The 26,373-nt window shown below is 45.8% G+C and overlaps 1 protein-coding gene across 2 annotated transcripts in view; it reads right to left on the reverse strand.

Moving 5' to 3' along the window:
• Window positions 1-26,373, reverse strand: part of LOC143807719 (uncharacterized) — a 345,126-nt gene that overhangs the window by 84,222 nt on the left and 234,531 nt on the right. For both annotated transcript variants that reach the window (XM_077289578.1, XM_077289579.1), the window contains one exon: window positions 24,627-24,680. In XM_077289578.1, the coding sequence (XP_077145693.1) occupies window positions 24,627-24,680 (54 nt within the window). The remainder of the gene's footprint in view (window positions 1-24,626; window positions 24,681-26,373) is intronic.

Here is a 26,373-nt window from a genome sequence, read left to right on the forward strand (position 1 = left end):
TTCTCATATTGTTTATTGCTGCCATGTGTTCCTGTGTTTTGCATAGCTGAAATCCTCCCTTTCCATCAAGTTTGTCCCTTCTGTCTCCCTGTCTCCCTCTGCTGGGTGTCATGTCACTTCCTTCTTCTCCCTGTGTCTCAGTCTCCATCTTGGCTTCATTAGAGGCACATGTGCTTGCAGCTTGTCTCAAAGAAAGTCTTTTTTACCTGCTGCTGCTGTTTATGCATTCAACAAGGATTATTAAAGAAATCAAAGTCTCTTCTGGATTCTTCATAACTTGTGTGCCGGCAGCTGAGTTAAGCTATCTGCGAACGTGGCAAATTGTAAGTAGGGTGAAGAGATTCAGCATCTCACAGAGCCATATTTGCAGCCACAGGCCCCGGGGACAGAATAGTAAAAAAGACTTACCAGATTCATCTGTAAAGCCACCAACAGCTTCTATAAAGCTACAGAACTTCCTGCAGAGCATCTGCTCTCAAATATAAGAGACTATACAGCTTCTCCCTGTGAATCAGGATGGCTGAAGGAATGACTACACGGTCTCTGCCAGACCCATTGTTAGAGGAAGAGTGCATAGAACATGACCCACCATCTAGTGAGAAGGCTAGACGTCCCACAAAGCCCACATGGAAGTAAGGGAGAATCTAGAATCCAGTAAACATGATCTCCGTGCCATAGCAGAGCAATGGCAAAAACTGCTGAGTCACATAGACAGCCTGTCTCAGCCTGCTTCTCTCGAATGACCACCAGAGGGAACCCTTGCACAATTGTGTCCAGATTATCAACTGTATGCAGAAATTGCAGATCAGTGCACCTCTGTTTTACAGAGACTTAATCCGTCAGTTCCCTGCAAAGAGCTGCAAGCTTTCCATCAACTTAACTCTGAGAGAGAAAGCATGGTACGCGATATAAAAGCCAAGACAAAGGCAAGAATCGCGCTAATAGCCGAGATGCCATCTTGTATTTCCGGCTCAGCCAGACAGTCAAAGCGATCATCTAAGTCATGCTCTTCAAAATCCTCAACCCTCAGCAAACAGCTCGTAAGAGCACGTGCAGAAGCTGAGGCCACTAAAATGCAAGCTGCCTTCACTCAAAAGAAAACTGAGATGGAAATAGAGGCAGCTGAAGCAGTGCGCAGAAATGCAGAAATAGAGGCCCTAGAGTTGAAAAGAAATGCAGAAACAGAGGCCCTAGAGAAAAAAAGAAAGACAGAAATAGAGGCCCTAGAGAAGGAATGCGAACACGCCGTAGCCATGGCAAGGTTAAAGATCCTGGAACAAGCCATCAGTGGGAGCCAAAGAGACAGTGTCAGTTTAAGTGATTTTGATACTGAAGACCCTCTTAAGCGTACTAGAGATTATGTACAAAGCCAATACAGCGCTCCCCCTGCTCCTGCAATCCTTCCTGACCGCACAGATGCTCCCCTCAGACAACAGGACAGAGTGTTTACCTGCATCCTGCACCCAAGGTCAGTACAATACGCTGCCAACTCTGCATCCTGATCCTCCTCTGTGCACCGGAATGTACTGGAAACCTGCACCTCACCGAACCTTATACACAGAAACATACGTGCAGGCCAATATGCAGGCAAGTCACCACACTCCGGTCAGTCACACAATTCCAGTCCCATGTATGGCAGAAACTTAGCTCATTAAGCCAGTTAATGGACTGAACGCCTACGCTGCCCAATATGTTCCTGCATTCCCAGGTCAAAGCACAGACTGTATGAACAATGCTACCCAGCCAACAACGGTCCTTCCAAAATTGGAGAATACCGATATGACTGGTTTTGCAAGGCACATGAATCGGCATGATATAACTAAGACCGGTCTTACAAAGTTTGACGAAAAACCTGAGAACTACAGGGGTTGGAAGTGTACCTTTCCTTTAAAACCACAATCAGTGACCTCGGCATTACCGCCACTGAAGAGCTAGACCTGCTAATCAGGTGGCTTGGGCCACAATCCACAGATCGGGTCAAGAGACTTAAATCCGTCTACATCAGTAATCCTATCGCGGGTCTCACCGCTGCATGGAACAGGCTAGAAAGAAGCTATGGCAGTCCTGAGGCCATAGAAAAGGCCCTGTTCAAGCGACTAGAGGAATTTCCAAAGGTATCTAGTAAGGACAGTACAAGGTTCCAAGAGCTCAGCGACCTTCTGTTAGAGCTTCAGCTGGCCAAAGCAGACCTGTACCTGCCTGGCTCAGCTACCTGGACACTGCTCATGGGGTAACCCCAATAGTTTCCAAGCTGTCATCCAATATCCAAAATAAGTGGGCCATGCTTGGATCAAAATACAAAAAGGAAAACCAAGTCTCCTTCCCTCCATTTTCCTACTTCTGCGAGTTCATCGAAAATATTGCCGAGTGTAAGACTGATCCAAGTTTTTCTTATGAAGAACACAGCGACCCTGTTTCATCTCCTAAACACGAGAGTCCACATCTTAACTACAGGAACCGCCGAGCTCCAATGTCCGTCAAGAAGACTGATGTTCTTCCCCCACCTACAGTATCACAAGATAAGAGCAACAAAGGTGAGAAGGTTGAGAATCCTAATCGTATGTGTCCCATTCACAAGAAGCCTCACCCCTTAAAGAAGTGCATCGGCTTCAGAAAGAAACCACTCCAGGAACACAAAGAGCTTCTGAAGTACTTTGGGATATGTTACAGGTGCTGCGCTTCTACTGAACACCTTGCTAAGGATAGTAAAATATCTATTAAGTGTTTGGAGTGCGACAGTGAGGAGGATGTGCAAGCGCTCCATCCATCCCAGTCTAACACTGCACAGCCTACGTCTCCCCCCACCACGAGGCAAGGCGGGGAGGATGCTGTTCAAACAGTGAGTTCTATCACAATATCTTCTTCATGCACAGAAGTCTGCGGAGAAGGCCTCTGGGACAAGTCGTGTGCGAAGATATGCCTGGTGAATGTGTTTCCCAAGGGTCGACGAGAGAAAACCGCAAGGGTGTATGTTATCCTGGATGATCAGAGCAACTGGTCACTTGCAAGGTCAGAACTCTTTGATATGTTTGACTTAAAGGGAAACTCTCACCCCTACACCCTGGGCACCTGCAGCGGTGTTACGGAGGTCTCTGAGAGAAGAGAAAATGGACTCATGGTGTCTTCTCTTGAGAACAATGTGGAGATATCCTTACCCACTCTGGTCGAATGCAACCAGATACCATCCAACAGAGGAAATCCCAACTCCAGAGGCTGCACTCCATCACCCTCATCTAAGGACTTTGGCAGGCAAGATGCCAGCTCTCGACAACAGCGCAAACATTCTGATCTTGCTTGGCAGAGACATTCTGCGACTACACAAGGTACATCAGCAAATCAATGGGCCACACGACGCTCCATTTGCTCAACGCTTTGACCTAGGCTGGGTTATCATAGGCAATGTCTGTATAGGAAAGATGAAGAGACCCACGAGGATTTCCTCATTTAAGACTCACGTCCTACCAAATGGTCGCAACACTTACTTTCAACCATGCCCATATCATTACTGGGTGAAAGAGAAGATAAGCGATAACAAGTGGAAGAAAGAAATCTCTGACGACACAAACACATTCCTGTCTCACAATGATGACCTCGGGTCAACAGTTTTCAACTCTACAAGAGAAGACAACCAGCTAGCACCTGCAAGGGAGGACAAAGAGTTCGTAAAGATTATGGAAAAGGAATTCGCCCAAGACTATTCAAATAGCTGGGTAGCACCTTTACCTTTTTGTTCTCCAAGAACAAGACTACCTAATAATCTGCAACAAGCAACGGCAAGGTTTTCATCCCTAAAACGCACCTTAAAGAGAAGGCCAGAGATGGAGAAACATTTTGTCCACTTCATGCAGAATATCTTCGACAGAGGTCACGCAGAACCCGCACCCCCGTTAAAAGAAGGTGAAGAATGCTGGTATCTCCCATCCTTTGGTGTCTACCATCCTCGCAAACCCGACCAAATTAGGCCGGTTTCACATTTGCGGTTGTGTCTTCAGCGTTTGTACAGCATATATCCGCATGCGTTGTGTATTCCTATATTTAACATTAGGGACGCATGCATTGTTTGTTTGTTCACGTTTTGCCGCGTTTGACGACGCATGCGTCATCTCGTCGTTTGCGGCTTGGCACGGAAATGCAACATGTAGTAATTTTTAGAGGCGTCAATTTGCCGCCTGGAAACGCATGCAGTCGATTGCGCAAGGATTGCGACCAAAAAACGCATTGCTGTCTATATGAACGCATGCGTTTGGTTGCGTTCGTGAACGCATGCGTTTCAATAGAGAAAAACATGTCTAGACACTGATAAGCCACCCCCCACCATCAAGGTGATAAAGGGAGGGTGTGGACAGTTGCAGGTCACTTCCCAGCAGACAGTCAAGCAGAGCAGACGGACCACAGCGGACAGCCAAGCAGAGCATACAGACCACAGCAACTTGGAGCAAACAAGCCTCTGAACAATGTGAGTATATCCTAGCCAATGCCTTTATTTTCTATTTTCTTTTTTCTACATGTCCTAATTTCTGCCATTTCTTTCTTTCTGCATGCATCAGAATGTCTTCTGCTTCTTCTTCTGATGAGGAGTTTCATCCAGGACAGTCTGAAGTGGAGCATGTCAGTGAGGTGAGTACTTGCCTCGTCAGATTGGTAAGTATTCACTGTCACATCGACACGTGACAATTTGATTTTTTCTTTTTTTTAGAGCTCTTCTACTGCGGCAGAGACAGGGCAGGAGCAGCGGGGTCAAGGTCCGGTGGAAAGGCGGCAGCTGGTACGTATACAAGGCTGACTGTTTACTGTATCCTCAGTGTAATATTCTTGAATCTTCCTTTCTTTCCATTCGTATTTCTTTACTTTTTTCTTCTGGAATCCTTTTATATGTTGACTTTCCTATTCATGCCATTTCTCAGCATCTTTTTTCTTTCTTTTCCTTATGTTAATTGAGCAAACTTTAATGACTTTATTTAATTTTTAGGTTTCACAACGGGAGGATGATCTAATTGAGAATGACCTCCTCATCTCCCTGGTCCAGGAGCGAGTCCTGTTGTGGGGCACCCGAGATCCACTGCACTCAAACAACGTCACGATCCGGCGCTTATGGAATGAGGTGGCCCAAGCGATGTGGGATGGCTGGGACAATGCCCCGACATGGGTCCGAAATGCATTTGGTAAGTATTGCACTGCAGTGTGAAGCAGCAGAGACCTTGGCCGTGCTCACTCGACTGTGTGTGATGAAAGAAACTCTCAGGAGTTTCTCTCATCACACACAGTTGTGTGAGCACGGCCAAAAGTCCTTTTTCTGACCACAATTTTTTTTTTAACAGTGGCCAAAGTCAAAACACGTTGGCGTTCAACGAAGGACGGCTTCAACAAGGATCTGCGTCAAGAGAGCCTTGTTCCCAGTGGTTCAGGAGCAAGGATCAGAAGATACAAATACCATCGAGTTCTGGCATTTTTAAGACCGGTCCTTGCCCAGAGAACGTAAGTATTTATCACGTGCATTAGGTTGTATTGTATTGCCATAATCTGTATTTTTATATTCCACAGGATTTTGCGTCTGGTAAATTTTTGATATTAATTTTCTTTTTCCTTTTTTCACAGCACATACAGCACTACTGTTGGCCCAGGTTCTGGAGCGGTCCTTCATCCGACAGCCACGGACCAGTCCCAGCCATCCAGCAGCGCAGCAGCAAGTGGGCCTTCCACACTAACTGGAGACCAGGGAGCTGGTCCATCAGGTCTTCCCCTTTCGCAGTCCTCTTCCACTGCCCCTTTTTTTTGGGCTCCTCCTGGCAGTGGCAGAGGGCTTCGGACAGGTCACTCATGCACGAGTTTTTGCACTTGAGCTCGGTTTTACACAAAGCAATCAAGGCTTTGGGTGACCGAATGGATGTTTCACATAGCCTCCTGAATGCACGTATCCAGGAGGTCAGCAAAAGCCTTGATCAAGTGAAAGCCGACCTCCAGAGGCCAGCAAATCATTTTTTTAACCAAATTGAGCAGGGCATGTCGGAACACCTTACTCCTGATCTCCAGCTGAGTGTCATACAGGTCTGCAATGCTGCTTACGTGCAGGCTATACAGCAGAGTCGGTATTTCCAGCAGACAGTGGCGGCATATCCACCTGTGCCTTCACTGTCACGATTGACCTCAATGCCGACCTCTGCTGCATCCCACTGCACGGCCACCTCAATTCCTTCCTCAGCCGGACACTACTACAGCACCACCACCATGCCGAGTGCAGTTGGACATCCCACCGCCACCACCATGACATCCGCTGCTCCTGCTTGGACCTCCTCCACTGACACCACGATGCAGCAGGACCCTGGCATGGCCTTCCATACCGCCACCACCACGATGCAGCAGGACCCTGGCATGGCCTTCCGTACCGCCACCACCACGATGCAGCAGGACCCTGGCATGGCCTTCCGTACCGCCACCACCATGATGCAGCAGGACCCTGGCATGGCCTTCCGTACCACCACCACCACGATGCAGCAGGACCCTGGCATGGCCTTCCGTACCGCCACCACCACGATGCAGCAGGACCCTGGCATGGCCTTCCGTACAGCCACCACCACGATGCAGCAGGACCCTGGCATGGCCTTCCGCTCTACAAGCGCTATGGACTCTGGCATGGCTGCACGCTCTACGAGCACTATGGACTCTGGCATGGCTGCACGCTCTACGAGCACTATGGACTCTGGCATGGCTGCACGCTCTACGAGCACTATGGACTCTGGCATGGCTGCACGATCTACGAGCACTATGGACTCTGACACAGTGCAGCCGGACCCTGACAGGTCACCCACCACCATGCCACGCCATATAAGCCCACCAAGACCTCCCACAACCAGGCAAACAAAAAAAAACACACACAAAAAAAAACAGAGGACTCTTAGCATTCCTCCCCCTTCACCTCCCAATGTGTCTGTAATGTCAGGTTTGTCTCACCCTTCCAGTGCGTCTCAAGCCTCTCATGTGTCAAGCCCCATCCCCGAACTTCCAGACCCTTATAGTTTCATTGCCCCTTCTCCTGCCACCTCTGCGTCGTCCACGGTTAGCCAGGCCTCAGTATTTGTAAGCCAAAAAAAAGTGGAACAATTAGAGGTAAATTATGATATTAACATAATAACTAGCACCTCTGCCTTTATCACCCACTCCTGGTTTTGGATTACAAAAACTGATATTACATACAGATCAAATACTGCCAGTTTTAGGACAGCATTGGTTTGTAGAGGAAAAAGATAGGAGACACGGTCAACACAACCAAAACTAAAGTTTATTAATGAGAAATATTATTTTCATATCAGAAAATTACTGGTACAGATCTAATTACAACAGGACTTTTACACTACATTGTCCTGCCATGACACACGTCCAATATCTGAATCAAAAAAGGCAGCAAATTGGTCCCGCATGTGACCAACTGCTGCAGTTGACCGCAGCGGGTGATGCTGGAAATCGGGCAGTGGGTGTGCAACTGGTTCATCCAGTTCAATGTTGGGTTGCTCCTTAGCCATTATATAATTGTGCAGAACCACACAGGCTTTGACCACCTCGTCGACTGTTTCCACTTTTAGATTTATGGCTGATGCAAGAATGCGCCATTTAGCGACAAGAATGCCAAAGGTACACTCTACTGTTCTTCGGGCCCTGATCAGTCTGTAGTTAAAGATCCTTCTAGTGTGGTTCAAGTCCCGACTGGAATAGGGCTTCAGTAGGTTTTCACACATCTGAAAGGCCTCATCCCCAACCATAACAAATGGCATCGGTGGACCTTGAGTGTTGGGGAGAGGTTGTGGTGGGGAAAAATTGAAATTTTTGCCATACACACGCTGTCCCATATCCGAGTTCTTGAAAGTCTGGGAATCGTTGCCACGGCCAAAAGCTCCAATGTCCACGGCGATGAAGCGACAGTCCACATCAGCTATTGCCATGAGCACAACAGAAAAATATTTTTTGTAATTGAAGTACTCCGATCCTGTTCTGGCTGGTTTGATAATGCGGATGTGCTTTCCATCCACCGCTCCTAAACAGTTTGGGAAATCACACACACTCCAGAATTTTTCCGCAATTTCAATCCACATGTCCGCGGTGGGTAGGGGTATAAACTCATCCCGGAGTACATTCCAACAAAGCCCGGCAGGTGTCCGCAACTATTCCGGACAGGGTGGAAATTCCAAGCCGGTATTGGAAGTGGAGAGATGATAAACTCTCTCCGGTTGCCAGAAATCTGTAAGAAAAACAAACCCAAAAAACATTACAATCTATTCTATTTATGGTGTGGTTATGCTAAAGAAAAAAAGGAAAATACCCAAAAAATACATGTCATAAAACACAAAATTTGGACTGTCATTGGTTTAGATTTGGAACGTACCTTAATGTAACCAGCAGACGTTCCTCCGGTGGAATCGCTCTACGGAGCTGGGTGTCCTGTCGCCGTATGGCTCCATGGACACGAGCAAGCAAATCCCGGAACGAGTCTTGCGACATCCTTGTGTATTCCTGGAATTTCTCCGGGTTGGCATTAAGCTCGGCATACAGCGTGTGATAGGCTCCACAGCTCTCACGTAGTTCGATAATGGGGTGTCTCCAAAAACGCCTACGTTGTCTCCTTCTCCATCTTTCGCGATTTCTGTCTTGCTCCCAAGCAAAAGCACAGGCAAGAAACAGCTTGATGCTTAAATCCAGGTTGAAATAAAAGCTCTCCATGCGAAGATCCATCATGACACAGGATACAGTAGCAAACTGTTAAGATTTCAGTAGCCCTAGGGTCTATATATAGAGATCCCATAACACACGCCCTCTGTAGTCCCATTGGCGGTGTCTGGTTATCTTGATTTTTCTCTTGTGAAATTTCTCATCATGCGCACCAAAAACGCAAACGTAGGAAAAAACGCATATAAACGCGTACAAACGCGGCGTTTTTTTAACCGCATGCGATATCACATGCGTCAAAAAAAGCCGCGTTTGTACGCGTTTATATGCATTTTTTCCACCACTTGCGGATGCGTTTTAAATGCTGCGGATTTAAACGCTAATGTGAAACTAGCCTTAGAGTGGTGTTTGACTCCAGTGCCTAGTATGAAGGAATCTCTCTAAATAGCCTGCTCCTCACTGGGCCTAATCTAAACAACAGCCTTATAGGAGTACTTATTCGCTTCAGGCAAGAACCTGTCGCAGAAATGGCCGACATTCAACAAATGTTTCACTGTTTTATCTTGAGAGAAGACAGCAGAAACTACCTCAGATTCCTATGGCACAAAGACAATGACGTCCATAACAAGGTCATAGACTACAGGATGAAGGTGCACGTCTCCGGGAACAGCCCCTCGCCTGCAGTGGCAATCTATGGATTAAGACGGACAGCACAGGAAGGTGAGAGAGAATATGGGTCTGATGCTCGTCTATCTGTGGAAAGAAACTTCTACGTAGATGATGGGCTTAAGTCTCTTCCCACAAGTGAAGAGACAATCCATCTGCTCTCTAGGACTCAGGAAATGCTGTCAACAGCAAACCTTAGACTCCACAAGATCATCTCCAACAGTAAAAAGGTAATGGAAGCATTTCCATCTGAGGATCACGCTACTGGTGTGTATTTTTTTGCCTAAAATACAAAGGAAATGTGTCATCTTTAACCCCTTTCCGACATCGGGTGTAAATGTACGTCAATGTCGGACTCCCTCCCTTTAATATGGACTCCGGCGGTGAGCCGACATCTTTTCTAGCACATGTCAGCTGTTTTGAATAGCTGATATGTGCCCGCAACAGCCACGAGTGGAATTTTGAACCACCCGTGGCTGTTAACCTCTTAAATGCTGCTGTCAAACTCTGACAGAGACATTTAACACACACTTCCTTCAAGTGAGCTGGAAATCCGTCCATCGATAACCCCCGTCACATGATCGCAGGTCACCGATGGGTTGGCATGACAACCATAGGTCTCCAGCAGAGCTCTATGATTGTCACTGCTGGATAGCTATGAGCGCCCCCTGGTGGTCGGCACTCATAGCAAGTGTGTAATTCTGCTACACACAGCCAATCTGATCATCGCCTGTATGTAGCAGAGCCGATCGGATTATGGCAGCTTCTAGTCTCCTATGAAGACTATTGAAGCATGCAAAAAGTAAAAAAAAAAACATTGTAAAAAATATTGAAAAAAATTAAAAATATATAAAAGTTCAAATCACCCCCATTCGCCCAATTTAAAATAAAATAATAGAAAAAAATCCAACATACACATATTTGGTATCGCTGCATTCAGAATCGCCGATCTATCAATATAAAATAAGAATTAACCCTATATTTTTTGTCGGGTTTTTCATTTATTTTTTACGGTGTTTACCAAATGGGTTAAATAATATGACATTTTTATAGATATACCTGGGTCACCTCATGGCTATTGTTCAGCATGAGGTCACCATAGAGACTATGGGCACAACACGAACTCCCTCTGGAAGCAATCAGCGCTAGCACCGATAGAGGTCGTTACTGCAGGGTTTCCGCTATGATGTATCATCATGCTGTACTCGTATGGCGGTTTGCAGGAAAACACTTCCCGCAGAGCCATACATGTATGGTACATGTCATGAAGGGGTTAAAGTATATTATCAAAAGATTAGATTAGAATTTAGTTTCAGACCACCACATTAAACGATGAGCAGTGAGCGATCTGTCCCTTATTACATAGCATTCTCTTTTGTTATAGCGCTGTCCTTTATTACATAGCATCCCCTGTTATATATAGCTCTGTCCCTTATTACATAACATTCCCTTTTGTTATGTATAACACTGTCCTTTATTAAATAGCATTCCTTTTGTTATATATAGTGCTTTCCTTTATTACATAGCATCCACTGTTATATATAGCGCTGTCCCTTATTACATAGCATTTGCTATTGTTATACATAGCGCTGTCCCTTATTAAATAGCATTCCATTTTGTTATATATAATGCTGTCCCTTATTAAATAGCATTCTCTTTTGTTATATATAGCACTGTCCTTTATTACATAGCATCCCCTGTTGCAAAATATAACACTGTCCTTAATTAAATAGCATTCCATTTTGTTATATATAACGCTGTCCCTCATTAATTAGCATTCTCTCATGCTATATATAGAGCTGTCCTTTATTACACTGCATCCCGTTGTTAAATATAGCGCTGTCCCTTATTAAATAGTATTCCCTTTATATATATATATATATATATATATATATATATATATATATAATGCTGTTCCTTATTACATAGCATTCCTTTTTGTTATTTATATAGGGCTGTCCCTTATTACATAGCATTCCCTTTTGTTACATATAGCGCTGTTCCTAATTAAATAGCATTCCCTTTTGTTAGATATAACATTGTCCTTTATTACATAGCATTCCCTGTTATATATAGGGCTGTCCCTTATTACATATCATTCCCTTTTCTTTTGTATAGTTCCTTCCTATATTATACAGCATCCTCTTGTTATAGCACTGTTTCTTATTGCACAGCATTCACTTATGCGTAGTGTTATGTTATGTATAGCACTGTACAATAGTCTCTGTCTCTGTCATTTTGCATGTGCAGATGTGTACCAGAGCATCTATGTGATTTCTGAAAATCTATGTGATTTCTGTCGCATGAGCTCTCAAGGTGATCATGTGACATGTCACGTGATACATCAGGGCCTGAGGACCCCATCACTTCTCAACTGCCCGAAGCCCTGGCTACTATTAATCCGCCCCTGGGGGCCACTACCACATACAGTTATATGAAAAAGTTTGGGCACCCCTATTAATCTTAAGCTTAATGTTTTATAAAAAATGTTTTTTTTGCAACAGCTATTTCAGTTTCATATATCTAATAACTGTTGGACACAGTAATGTTTCTGCCTTGAAATGAGGTTTATTGTACGAACAGAAAATGTGCAATCTGCATTCAAACAAAATTTGACAGGTGCATAAGTATGGGCACCTCACCAGAAAAGTGACATTAATATTTAGTAGATCCTCCTTTTGCAAAAATAACAGCCTCTAGTCACTTACTGTAGCTCTTAATGAGTTCCTGGATCCTGGATGAAGGTATTTTTAACCATTCCTCTTTACAAAACAATACCAGTTCAGTTAAGTTTGATGGTCGCCGAGCATGGACAGCCCTCTTCAAATGATCCCACAGATGTTCAATGATATTCAGGTCTGGGGACTGGGATGGCCATTCCAGAACAGTGTAATTGTTCCTCTGCATGAATGCCTGAGTAGATTTGGAGCTTTGGTGTTTTGGATCATTGTCTTGCTGAAAGATCCATCCCCTGCGTAACTTCAACTTTGTCACTGATTCATGAACATTATTGTCATGAATCTGCTGATACTGAGAGGAATCCATGCGTCCCTCAACTTTAACAAGATTCCCAGTGCCGGCATTGGCCACACAGCCCCAAAGCATGATGGAACCTCCACCAAATTTTACTGTGGGTAGCAAGTGTTTTTCTTGGAATGCTGTGTTTTTTTGCCACCATGCATAACGCCTTTTTGTATGACCAAACAACTCAATCTTGGTTTCATCAGTCCACATGACCTTCTTCCAAAAAGAAATTGGCTTCTCCAAATGAGCTTTTGCATACCTCAGCCGACTCTGTTTGTGGCGTGCTTGCAGAAACGGCTTCTTTCGCATCACTCTCTCATACAGCTTCTCCTTGTGCAAAGTGCGTTGTATAGTTGACCGATGCACAGTGACACCATCTGCAGCAAGTTGATGCTGCAGCTCTCTGGAGGTGGTCTGAGGATTGTCCTTGACTGATCTCACCATTCTTCTTCTCTACCTTTCTGATGTTTTTCTTGGCCTGCCACTTCTGGCCTTAACAAGAACTGTACCTGTGTTCTTCCATTTCCTTACTATGTTCCTCACAGTGGAAATTGACAAGTTAAATCTCTTAGGCTTCTTTCACACTTCAGTTGTTTGGCGTCAGTCTGCTCCGACATAGTGATGAATCGACGGATCCATCACAATTGTTGAGAAAATGGTTCTAACGGATCCGTTTTTTGACGGATCAGTTACTTGGGGGTTGTCTGGGAAAAGTATCTACTTTTTGGAGCATGCGCAATTGAAAAAGTGGATTGGGGCGACAGATCCGCCGAAATGACGGTCGCGACGGATCCGTCGCCCATAGGCAGCCATTCTATGGAATGGCGGACGCGACGGATCCGTCACGAACCGCCACTTCAGCGCAGACAAAAAACGTTATAATGTCCGTCAATGTCTAGACAACGTCCGCCAAATTTCGACGGATCCGTCGCATGGCGGATGGAACGGACGACCATCCGCCACAATCCGTCGCTAATGCATGTCTATGGGAAAATAGCGGATCCGCCCAAAAAAATGGCGGATCCGCTATTTGAGGAAAATGGTGGTTTCAGACTGATGCCAAAAGACTGAAGTGTGAAAGAGGCCTTAGACAGCTTTTTGTATCCTTCCCCTGAACAACTATGTTGAATAATCTTTGTTTTCAGATCATTTGACAGTTGTTTTGAGGAGCCCATGATGCCACTCTTCAGAGGAGATTCAAAGAGGAAAACAACTTGCAAGTGGCCACTTTAAGTAGCTTTTCTCATGATTGCATACACCTGGCTATGAAGTTCAAAGCTCAATGAGGTTACAAAACCAAAAAAAGTGCTTTAGTAAGTCAGTAAAAAGTAGGTAGGAGTATTTAAAACAAGAAAATGATAAGGGTGCCCATACTTATGCACCTGTCAAATTTTGTTTGAATGCAGATTGCACATTTTCTGTTAGTACAATAAACCTCATTTCAAGGCAGAAACATTACTGTGTCCAACAGTTATTAGATATATGAAACTGAAATAGCTGTTGCAAAAAAAACAATTTTTATAAAACATTAAGCTTAAGATTAATAGGGGTGCCCAAACTTTTTCATATAACTGTACAATCAAGAAGCAGCTTCTTGTCATAGACAGACATAATTATTGTATTACAGAGGGCCCATACACTGTTCTTTCGCAGGGGCCCTTTTCTGTCTATGTCCTGCACTGATATACCTTGTGGGTTCGCAAACAACCTGAAATCTTTTCACAAAAAAACTATTCTAAATGCAGAAAAGCAGCCGAGGTGCAATTACTAGGATGACCTTCTCCTTCCTGAAGCTCTCTTATTAAGATGTGGTACTGTATAATGCCGGTCTTTTATGTATACCCTTTGTAAGCATGCTATATGAAATATTAAAGGTCAGGTTTCCAGAAGAAGCTGAATCATACATCAATGTGTTGGCTGCAAACCAGGAAACTGGCCACATTGGCGGTGATGTAGGTCGGGATTTGCTAGAGAAAGAATGTGAACTCTAAATACATGAAACACCAGTTTAAAATAGTTCTGTCAGGTGATGTTACCCGAGCAGTGAGACAATACCTCATACTTCTGGAAAACGCACAGAAGGATATCAGCGCATGTTATTTAAAGGCAAACAATATGGTGCACTGAAATACAGCAATGAAGTGAGAAATCATTAACTCTAACAGCTTGTTACTCAGTGGCAGAATTACCAGATGGCAGAATCTAAACGAAGGATCCCAGCAGAAATTAGAATAGCTTCACTTCTTAAGAATCTAGAAATCTTACACTAAATTAAAAATAAGTGCCAATATTGTTCTTAAAGGATGTGAACATATTTGGAGCATTATTTTTATTTGAATGCATGTATTTTAGGCAAAAAAAGATTTTTGCAATAGGATCTCGATAAAAGTACTGGACCCCATAAGGATATGCCATCAAAGGTCTCCATATTCTTTAAATGTTATATCTCTTTAATTCCCTAAAATTATTGCAAAAATACCCCAAACATATAAAGTATATGTATCTCAACAGCAAACATCTGTATAGCGCTTTTTCCCACAATGAACTCAAAGCGCATTTGGATATTAAGTAATATTGTCCTATGTAGCGGGCAAGTGTGTTTATAATAGATGGATGGATAGATGGATGGATGGATAGATGGAAGGATAGATGATAGATAGATAGATACAAATCCAAAAAATGGAAGCAGCACTCCAAAGCCAGATGGTAAGAAAACATGTTAATCAGCCCATGCAATATTTCAGCTCAAGGAATGCTTGGTAATGGCTCAGATATTATGAGCTGAAACCTTGCATATGCTGTTAAAATCTGTTTTTTCACTATCTGACTTTGGCATTCTTCTATTTTTTGGATTTGTGTATGTGCAGCGCCCCAGAGTCCTGGTCGTTGCAGTACTGTGGATCCGCCACTATGGGGAGCCATGGTGCGTTCGATGGCACTGAAGGAGTTCCTCCGAACAGGTATCACAGACACCAATATGTTTCACAGCAGGGCCTCCGGGGGGAGCTAAGGGTTCTATTCATTAGGCCACTCCCCACCATAGTGGGTAAACTGGGGGTCAGGCAGGAAGTTAGAAGAGAAGGCTGACTGGATTGAACGAAGCAACACCTTGTGGCAGAGGGTGTTGTGGAGGAAGAGACAGTAGGGTCTCTGCCAGGGGTGGGATCCTGGCAGAGGCTTGGCATTGGAAAGAACGTAACGGGACCGTGCCTGCTCAGAATAGCGGCGGTGCCCTAAGAAAGGACTAGAAGCGAGATAGATTGTGCTGAGTGAGAAACGAGATCAAGCAATAGGAGAATTCCAGTAGGGGTCGTGCTGTAAGACCGGAGCAACACCCTACTGAGGCGCATTACCGGTGGCCGGAACGCCGAGGGAGTATTATAACATTCAGCTTCAAGCAATACTCTAAACAGCGGCAGGACAGTCAGTTTAAGGCGGGCTGTCTAACACATATCACCTATGAAGTCTTGGGAGGCAATTGCGGGAGAGGGGCGTCTCTAGGGTCCCGGAAGAACTCCAGGCCTATCCGACAAACAGGTGCCGTTCCAACTGTAACATCAGGAAGGGACGGAAGATTAGAAGAACATCATTTAATCGAGTTGTGAGGGAACTTAAGAAACAGACACAACTGTTGTGGGGTACTTTCCGTAAGCACAGCAGGGAAGGACTACAACACATAGCGCTAAGAAGGAAGGCACCGATTTCCACCTGTGAAGTGAACTCTGGAGGTGCCATTGGACCGGCCGGACTTGCGCAGCCTGGTGAACCGTATTCTGGACTGAGGACTCAGAGATCTCCAGTAAAGAGGTAAAGAGACTGCAACCTGGTGTCCTCGTTATTTACCGCGACCTGCACCCCACAACTGCACCGTTACAACACCACTTATTGCACCGGACGTCCCCCACTGACAGACAGGGCCACGGATCGGGTCTAGCCACCGTGACAACCCCAGGACTGAGACCTAGAGGCCCGGCTCCGGGTACCCCTCGGCCCTGCGGCGGTGCGGGGGCGCTCCAAACTTGGCGTCACGAACAGGATCTACTTAAGCCTGAAGAATCAGGTCATGTGTGCCTAGAGACTGTGATTTGTTGTGCTTGGACTGTACTTTATTAAGAGGACTGTGTGTTGTGCCATTTGCCGCCAAAATCCGCCGCCATTGTAGCGCTGAGGAGAGCGCAGGAAGAGAAGAGGGGCGTGAAGGGGGCGTAGGCAAGCTGGAGAGCGCGAACAGCAATGGCCGCCCAGTCTAAATATTTCTGCACGGTGAGGACGTGTCCGTCAGCAGCAGAGATCCGCCTCCTAATCCTTAATGGGGGGCGGAGGCAGAGAAAACGAAACCGCTCCCGAAGGAGAGAGCGGGAAAAAGACCAGGAAGTGACCCACGTGGAGGACGCTATGGCCAGCAGCTCCGAACCCGACAGTGGGGTTGAAGTGGAAGTCTCCCCCGACTACCTGGATGAGCCCAGCAACCCGTCCTCCGTGGATAACACCAGATTCCTGAGAGCCGAGATGGAGGACTTATATAACCAGCTCCTCCAACTGAATGTGAGAGTCCAGGCTCCGCACCCGGTGGTGCCGGCAGAGGGTTCCCGGACATCGGAGTTCTCACCGGAAGAACCAGCAGGACCTGCTGCAGAAAGTGAACTTGTACCAGTTGGTGAGTCCGCCGATCCTGCCCCGCCAGCCGAGGGTGTGTTAGTGGGTCCCGTAGCGGCACCACCTCTCCCGGGAACCCATAAACTCCAGCGCCTGCTACCATGGGAGGACGCAACGGGCATGGAACACCGTATGCGAGCCCCAATCACCCCTACTCCCTTGCTGTGTGAGGTCCACGCGGAGCGCACGGTGTGCAGCTGGGTGAACCCCGGATCCGATCTTATGGGGTTCCCCGGGGTGGAGACCCAGAAGGGGGAGATGGTACAGGCTCTAAGTTGGGAGGAGTACCGAATCCAGCTAGAACAACGGTGGCGAGAGGAGGAGAAAATACATCAGGCTGGGCGGGAGGCCCACCATCAAAAGGATTTGGCGGTTAAGGACCGGGCCCGTAAGGACCCCACCACTCACCAGGCCCCGCGCAGGCAGGGCATCGTCACCACCTTTAAACTCCGAGGAGGCTGGGGCTTTATTAAAGAACCGGGGCTGTACGCGGAGGTCTTTGTTAACCGACGGGATGTCGAGTCGCACCTCAGAGAGGGCCACCCCGATCGAGACCTCTACCCGGGGGACAGCGTTACTTACACCCGGCATTTTGGGGAAAAGGGGTGGTTCGCTCTGAACGTCTACAAGAAAGAGAAACCAGCCCCTGTAGCCAAAGTGCCCCCGTGTGACCGATCTGCAACCACCCTGGTCACCCCCACCTGTCTGATCACGGAACCTGCGATCTGCCACATGACCCCCGCAACCACCGCAGCGGCCAAAGAAGTGTCTTTTCAAGTAACTGATGCTCCTGATGTACCAGCGCAGAAAGAAGTAGGAACGCAGACCTTCATCACCGCACACGATCTGGTTGTGCAACAGACCTGCACCCATGGGGTGTACCTGGCCGCGGGAGTGAACCTGGAACCTGGACTGCCTGTATTACAGGGGTTCCCCCGCCAGGTGGCACCTCGTGGGGGATTCTGAGATTTTAATGCTTCTGAAAATGTAAATAGTTACTGTTCCTGATTGTTTGTTACTAAACCCGTCCAGGGTTAACAATTTATGGATCCCTTAGTTGACCCGGGATCCTTATTGTTTGTTTTTCTACAGTTTTTCACGAGTTTTACAAACTGAGAAATCATGAACAGTGCATGATCCAAACTTTCTTGTAAATAGTTTGCACCTTATTAAAGGCGCTTCCTACTGGTTTTATTTAAAGACTCTTTGCGAAGATACCGTCCTGGAACCTTTGCTGAACAAAGACTGGTAGGCTGAGAAGACGAGCTACCTCAGAAAGACTTGATCCTCTTTTAAAGGGGATGTCCAACAGCGTACTTACGAGAGATACTGTTTTAAGAACAGTAATGCCATGGTAATGTTGGAATGAGAAAAGTTGTATGTGTTTTAACTAGTTAAATGTGAAGAAATGCTGATGATGATGCTCTGGAAGAAATGTAACTGCTTTGCATATAGGAAAGTTATGTGTGTTCAATTTGTTTAAAATGTGAAACCTAGATAATGTTCTTTGAAAAAGAAAGATGCAGAAAGCCCGTAGGGGCAGATTTAGAGTTCTGTTTAAGTGAAAGTAAGAAAGTAATAATGAAGGTGAGGATAGAAGGTAAACCCTGAGTCCCCATAGAAAGTTAATAATGTGTTACTAAGGACAGAAAGTGAACCCGTAGGGGTTAGTGAGTGAGTCCTAATAGGAGCCAAGTAGAGCCGGCTCCATGTTCTCTAATTGAAAGGAATGTTATGTCTATACCATGTATAGTAGAGAAAGGCAGTAGGCCCTGGCTGAACGGGGCGGTCCTGTAAAAGAAAGGAGAGGCAGTAGGTCTGGTGCCATAGGGACAGGCGGTCCTGCAGGTTCAAAGTAGGAGAATGAAAAGTTAACTTGCCCTGTAATGTGATTATGGGAAGGCCTTTAGCGAGCTAAGAGTGTATGTTCCTTGAAGGCAATGTTAAATTATTGTTCATCAAATTGCACTTAGTAGAATACCCGGTTGGGTAATGAGAGTTAATTGTAGCCTGTTGCTATGATAATTAATTATGTTTGTAACGTTAAAGTGTCCTCACCTCCCATAAAGGGAAGCCTGTTCAAGTATACTTATTGTTTTGCACTCAACAAAATTGTATGTCTTTTTGCTAACCTGTATTGTTGTTTTCTTCCCAGTCCCGGAGTACTGTGTTTAACCAGGGGGGAGTGCAGCGCCCCAGAGTCCTGGTCGTTGCAGTACTGTGGATCCGCCACTATGGGGAGCCATGGTGCGTTCGATGGCACTGAAGGAGTTCCTCCGAACAGGTATCACAGACACCAATATGTTTCACAGCAGGGCCTCCGGGGGGAGCTAAGGGTTCTATTCATTAGGCCACTCCCCACCATAGTGGGTAAACTGGGGGTCAGGCAGGAAGTTAGAAGAGAAGGCTGACTGGATTGAACGAAGCAACACCTTGTGGCAGAGGGTGTTGTGGAGGAAGAGACAGTAGGGTCTCTGCCAGGGGTGGGATCCTGGCAGAGGCTTGGCATTGGAAAGAACGTAACGGGACCGTGCCTGCTCAGAATAGCGGCGGTGCCCTAAGAAAGGACTAGAAGCGAGATAGATTGTGCTGAGTGAGAAACGAGATCAAGCAATAGGAGAATTCCAGTAGGGGTCGTGCTGTAAGACCGGAGCAACACCCTACTGAGGCGCATTACCGGTGGCCGGAACGCCGAGGGAGTATTATAACATTCAGCTTCAAGCAATACTCTAAACAGCGGCAGGACAGTCAGTTTAAGGCGGGCTGTCTAACACATATCACCTATGAAGTCTTGGGAGGCAATTGCGGGAGAGGGGCGTCTCTAGGGTCCCGGAAGAACTCCAGGCCTATCCGACAAACGGGTGCCGTTCCAACTGTAACATCAGGAAGGGACGGAAGATTAGAAGAACATCATTTAATCGAGTTGTGAGGGAACTTAAGAAACAGACACAACTGTTGTGGGGTACTTTCCGTAAGCACAGCAGGGAAGGACTACAACACATAGCGCTAAGAAGGAAGGCACCGATTTCCACCTGTGAAGTGAACTCTGGAGGTGCCATTGGACCGGCCGGACTTGCGCAGCCTGGTGAACCGTATTCTGGACTGAGGACTCAGAGATCTCCAGTAAAGAGGTAAAGAGACTGCAACCTGGTGTCCTCGTTATTTACCGCGACCTGCACCCCACAACTGCACCGTTACAACACCACTTATTGCACCGGACGTCCCCCACTGACAGACAGGGCCACGGACCGGGTCTAGCCACCGTGACAACCCCAGGACTGAGACCTAGAGGCCCGGCTCCGGGTACCCCTCGGCCCTGCGGCGGTGCGGGGGCGCTCCATATGACTATAATATACACTGCTCAAAAAAATAAAGGGAACACTTACAGGTCCTTCTCAAAAAAATAGCATATAGTGTTAAATTTCATTATTTACCATAATGTAATGATTACAATTAAACTTTCATATATTATAGATTCATTATCCACCAACTGAAATTTGTCAGGTCTTTTATTGTTTTAATACTGATGATTTTGGCATACAACTCCTGAAAACCCAAAAAAACCTGTCTCAATAAATTAGCATATTTCACCCGTCCAATCAAATAAAAGTGTTTTTTAATAACAAACAAAAAAACCATCAAATAATAATGTTCAGTTATGCACTCAATACTTGGTCGGGAATCCTTTGGCAGAAATGACTGCTTCAATGCGGCGTGGCATGGAGGCAATCAGCCTGTGACACTGCTGAGATGTTATGGAGGCCCAGGATGCTTCAATAGCGGCCTTAAGCTCATCCAGAGTGTTGGGTCTTGCGTCTCTCAACTTTCTCTTCACAATATCCCACAGATTCTCTATGGGGTTCAGGTCAGGAGAGTTGGCAGGCCAATTGAGCACAGTAATACCATGGTCAGTAAACCATTTACCAGTGGTTTTGGCACTGTGAGCAGGTGCCAGGTCGTGCTGAAAAATGAAATCTTCATCTCCATAAAGCATTTCAGCCGATGGAAGCATGAAGTGCTCCAAAATCTCCTGATAGCTAGCTGCATTGACACTGCCCTTGATGAAACACAGTGGACCAACACCAGCAGCTGACATGGCCCCCACACCATCACTGACTGTGGGTACTTGACACTGGACTTCAGGCATTTTGGCATTTCCTTCTCCCCAGTCTTCCTCCAGACTCTGGCACCTTGATTTCCGAATGACATGCAAAATTTGCTTTCATCAGAAAAAAGTACTTGGGACCACTTAGCAACAGTCCAGTGCTGCTTCTCTGTAGCCCAGGTCAGGCGCTTCTGCCGCTGTTTATGGTTCAAAAGTGGCTTTACCTGGGGAATGCGGCACCTGTAGCCCATTTCGTGCACACGCCTGTGCACGGTGGCTCTGGATGTTTCCACACCAGACTCAGTCCACTGCTTCCTCAGGTTCCCCAAGGTCTGGAATCGGTCCTTCTCCACAATCTTCCTCAGGGTCCGGTCACCTCTTCTCGTTGTACAGCGTTTTCTGCCACATTGCTTCCTTCCAACAGACTTTCCATTGAGGTGCCTTGATACAGCACTCTGGGAACAGCCTATTTGTTGAGAAATTTCTTTCTGGGTCTTACCCTCTTGCTTGAGGGTGTCAATGATGGCCTTCTTGACATCTGTCAGGTCGCTAGTCTTACCCATGATGGGGGTTTTGAGTAATGAACCAGGCAGGGAGTTTTTAAAAGCCTCAGGTATCTTTTGCATGTGTTTAGAGTTAATTAGTTGATTCAGAAGATTAGGGTAATAGGTCGTTTAGAGAACCTTTTCTTGATATGCTAATTTATTGAGACAGGTTTTTTGGGTTTTCAGGAGTTGTATGCCAAAATCATCAGTATTAAAACAATAAAAGACCTGACAAATTTCAGTTGGTGGATAATGAATCTATAATATATGAAAGTTTAATTGTAATCATTACATTATGGTAAATAATGAAATTTAACACTATATGCTAATTTTTTGAGAAGGACCTGTAAACAACAGAATATAACTCCAAGTAAATCAATCTTCTGTGAAATCAAACTGTCCACTTAGGGTACCGTCACACATTGAAATTTCCATCGCTACGACGTTACGATTCGTGACGTTCTAGCGATATCGTTACGATATCGCTGTGTCTGACACGCTACTGCGATCAGACACCCTGCTGAGAATTGTACATCGTAGCAGATCGTTTGGAACTTTCTTTCGTCGCTTGATCACCCGCTGACATCGCTGGATCGTTGTGTGTGACAGCGATCCAGCGATGTCTTCGCTTGTAACCAGGGTAAACATCGGGTAACTAAGCGCAGGGCCGCGCTTAGTAACCCGATGTTTACCCTGGTTACAAGCGTAAACGTAAAAAAACAAACCATACATACTCACCCGTCGGTGTCCTTCAGGTCCCTTGCCGTCTGCTTCCTGCTCTGAGTGCCGGCCGGAAAGTGAGAGCAGAGCGCAGCGGTGCTGCGCTCTGCTCTCACTGTACGGCTGCACTCAGAGCAGGAAGCAGACTGCAAGGGACCTGAAGGACACCGACGGGTGAGTATGTACTGTTTGTTTTTTTACGTTTACGCTGGTAACCAGGGTAAACATCGGGTTACTAAGCGCGGCCCTGCGCTTAGTTACCCGATGTTTACCCTGGTTACCCGGGGACTTCGGCATCGCTCCAGCGCCGTGATTGCAACGTGTGACCGCAGTCTACGACGCTGGAGCGATGATTATACGACGCTGTGACGTCACGAATCGTGCCGTCGCAGCGATGGAAATTTCAATGTGTGACGGTACCCTTAGGAAGCAACACTGTTTGACAATCAATTTCACATGCTGTTGTGCAAATGGAATAGACAACAGAAGGAAATTATTGGCAAATATCAAGACACACTCAATAAAGGAGTGGTTCTGCAGGTGGGGACCACAGACCACATCTTAGTACCAATGCTTTCTGGCTGATGTTTTGGTCACTTTTGAATGTTGGTTGTGCTTTCACACTTGTGGAAGCATGAGACGGACTCTACAACCTACACAAGTGGTTCAGGTAGTGCAGCTCATCCAGGATGGCACATCAATGCAAGCTGTGGCAAGAAGGTTTGCGGTGTCTGTCAGCGTAGTGTCCAGAGGCTGGAGGCACTACCAGGAGACAGGCCAGTACACCAGGAGACATGGAGGGGGCCAACAACCCAGCACCAGGACTGCTACCTCAGCCTTTGAGCAAGGAGGAACAGGAGGAGCACTGCCAGAGCCCTGCAAAATGACCGGCAGCAGGTCACAAATGTGCATGTCTGCACAAACCGTTAGAAACTGACTCCATGAGGATGGTTTCAGTGCCCGATGTCCACAGATGCGGGTTGTGTTCACAGCCCAACACCGTGCAGGACGCTTGGCATTTGCCACAGAACACCAGGATTGGCAAATTCGCCACCGGTGCCCTGTGCTCTTCACAGATGAAAGCAGGTTCACACTGAGCACATGTAACAGACGTGACAGAGTCTGGAGACACCGTGGAGCGCAATCTGCTGCCTGCAACATCCTTCAGCCTGACCGGTTTGGCAGTGGGTCAGTAATGGTGTGTGGTGGCACTTCTTTGGCGGGCTGCACATCCCTCCATGTGCTCGCCAGAGTTAGCCTAACTGCCATTAGGTATCGAGATGAGATCCTCAGACCCCTTGTGAGACCATATGCTGGTGCGGTTGGCCCTTGGTTCCTCCTAATGCAGGACAATGCCAGACCTCATGTGGCTAGAGTGTGTCAGCAGTTCCTTCAATATGAAGGCATTGAAGCTATGGACTGGCCCGCCCATTCCCCAGACCTGAATCCGATTGAACACATCTGGGACATCATGTCTCGTACCGTCCACCAAAGTCACATTGCACGACAGACTGTCTGGGAGTTGGCGGATGCTTTAGTCCAGCTCTGGGAGGTGATCCCTCAGGAGACCATCCATCCGCCGCCTCATCAGGAGCATGCCCAGGCATTGTAGGGAGGTCATACAGGCACGTGAAGGCCACACACTACTGAGCATCATTTCCCTGTCTTGAGGCTTTTCCACTGAAGTTGGATCAGCCTGTAACTTCATTTTCCACTTTGATTTTGAGCATCATTCCAACTCCAGACCTCCATGGGATGTTAGTTGTGATTTACATTGATCATTTTTAGGTTTTATTGTTCTCAACACATTCCACTATGTAATGAATAAAGATTTACAACTGGAGTATTTTATTCAGTGATATCTAGGATGTGGGATTTTAGTGTTCCCTTTATTTTTTTGATCAGTGTATATATTGTATATTCGTGACTATATCTATATTTTCATACAGAAGGAAAAATAGCAGCACAATCCTGATGTTGTGGGAGCAATACTCCCGTAAGAAACCAGCAAAGAAGTCTTTGAAATGTAGAAAAAATACATTGGAAGCAGCACTCCAATGGAAATTCATGAAAAAAGTGGACTTTACTCACACAGGTACATACAACATTTCAGCTCCACATTTTAAGCATTTCTCATGCAAAGTCCACTTTTTTCACTGACTTCCATTGGAGTGTTGCTTCCAATCTAATGTATAGATATACCATATATATACATATTTTTTTTTTTACAAAATATATAATTTTCTTTTACCCACCTCATTGTAGACAGTTTTAGTTTTGTTCTGTTCTTGTTTACTTGCAAGCAACTCCTGTAAGACATGGAGATATTTGTTGATAAAATCATTGTAAAGTCACATTGTAAAATTGTAAATTATTGCAATTACACATGTTTTGTTATACACGTTTATTCCTTTGTGTGTATTGGAACAACACAAAAACAGAGAAAACATGTCAATTGGACATAATTTCACACAAAACCCCAAAAATGGAACGGACAAAATTGTTGGCACCCTGAATTTAATATTTGGTTGCACAACCTTTGGAATAAATAACTGCATCAATTTTTTCTTATAGCCATCAACAAGCTTCTTACACCTCTCAACTGGAATTTTGGACCACTCTTCGTTTGCAAATTGTTCCAGGTCTCTCATATTTTAAGGGTGCCTTCACCCGGCAGCAATTTTAAGATCTCTCCAGAGGTTTTCAATTAAATATAGATCCGGACTCATTAATGGCCGCTTCAGAACCCTCCAGCACTTTGTTTGTAATCATTTCTGGGTGCTTCTTGAAGTATGTTGGGAGTCATTGTCCTGATGGAAGACTCCTGAGCACCAGGGCTGCCACTAGGAATTTCAGGCCCCCATACTGGCAAAATTTTCAGGGCCCCCTTCAGACTCTGCCCAGGCTCCACCCCAGCACCGCCTCCACCCCTCAAACTATCCACAGTCTCACCGCTCTCTCTTGGAAAAATTCCACTTCTCACCAATCACACATTAACAGTTCCCATCACCAGATCACACATAGCCAGCAGCTCTTGTTTTGGCCAAAAGATTTTTTTAATCTGCCTCCATGACAAGGTAGACTCCTCTGGCCGGGCCCTACTCTTCTCTAACCTATTAAACCTTTGTTAAAATAGGTAACACAATTTAGGCATTTTTTTTAATTTATTTTTCAATTTTTAAAATGACCACTAATATCACATACAAGGGACAAATACCACCGCACCATGACCAGCACCAAATCCAGCAATTATCACAGTGGTGTGAACTCTTGTGCAGTTACCAGCCAACTGGCTTCCTTTATTCGACTTAAACACATTGTGGCACCACAGATCCCAGCACAAGGCTGAGATATTAAATCTAGAAAAAGACCTATAATAAAAGCACACAATATCTCTGAACCTAGCAGAGGTCATAATCGGAATCTGCATTCCTTCCCCCACAAGCCCATACCATGCAGCCGGGTTGGTTTCTGACCGGATATAAGCCTGTTGTCGGACGGCTTATATCTAACGAGGAACTGGCATTAGCATACCGTACTATGTTAGTGAGGAACTCTGACAGTGGCGGCCGGGAGGTTTACATATATATCCCTAGCCAGGACTGGTGATATATATCCCCCCCCCCCAGTTTTCCTTTAATTAGAATCACCTGGAAAACTAATTATCACATGTGTTTAAGATTGATTTCAGTGATCCATTGAGCCCTGAGACACAATACCATCCACAAGTTTATTTGAAAAACAAAACAATTAAGGCTACTTTCACACACAGCATATTTGCTGCGTATTTTTACGCGCGCGTATTTTGCTGCTGCTTTACCTGCGTTTTTTTACGCAGGCAAAAAACGCAGCTGCTTTCACACACAGCGTTTTTTGCTGCGTTTTTTGCAGCTGCGTTTTTTTCAGCATTGTGTACTGAAAATAAAGTTTGTTTGAAAAAAAAAAAAAGGGGAAAAGAAAAAGAGTCATTGAGGTCATTTCCTGTCTTTATGACTCGGAATA

Source organism: Ranitomeya variabilis, chromosome 2 (assembly GCF_051348905.1).
Source record: "Ranitomeya variabilis isolate aRanVar5 chromosome 2, aRanVar5.hap1, whole genome shotgun sequence".
Lineage (NCBI taxonomy): Eukaryota > Metazoa > Chordata > Amphibia > Anura > Dendrobatidae > Ranitomeya > Ranitomeya variabilis.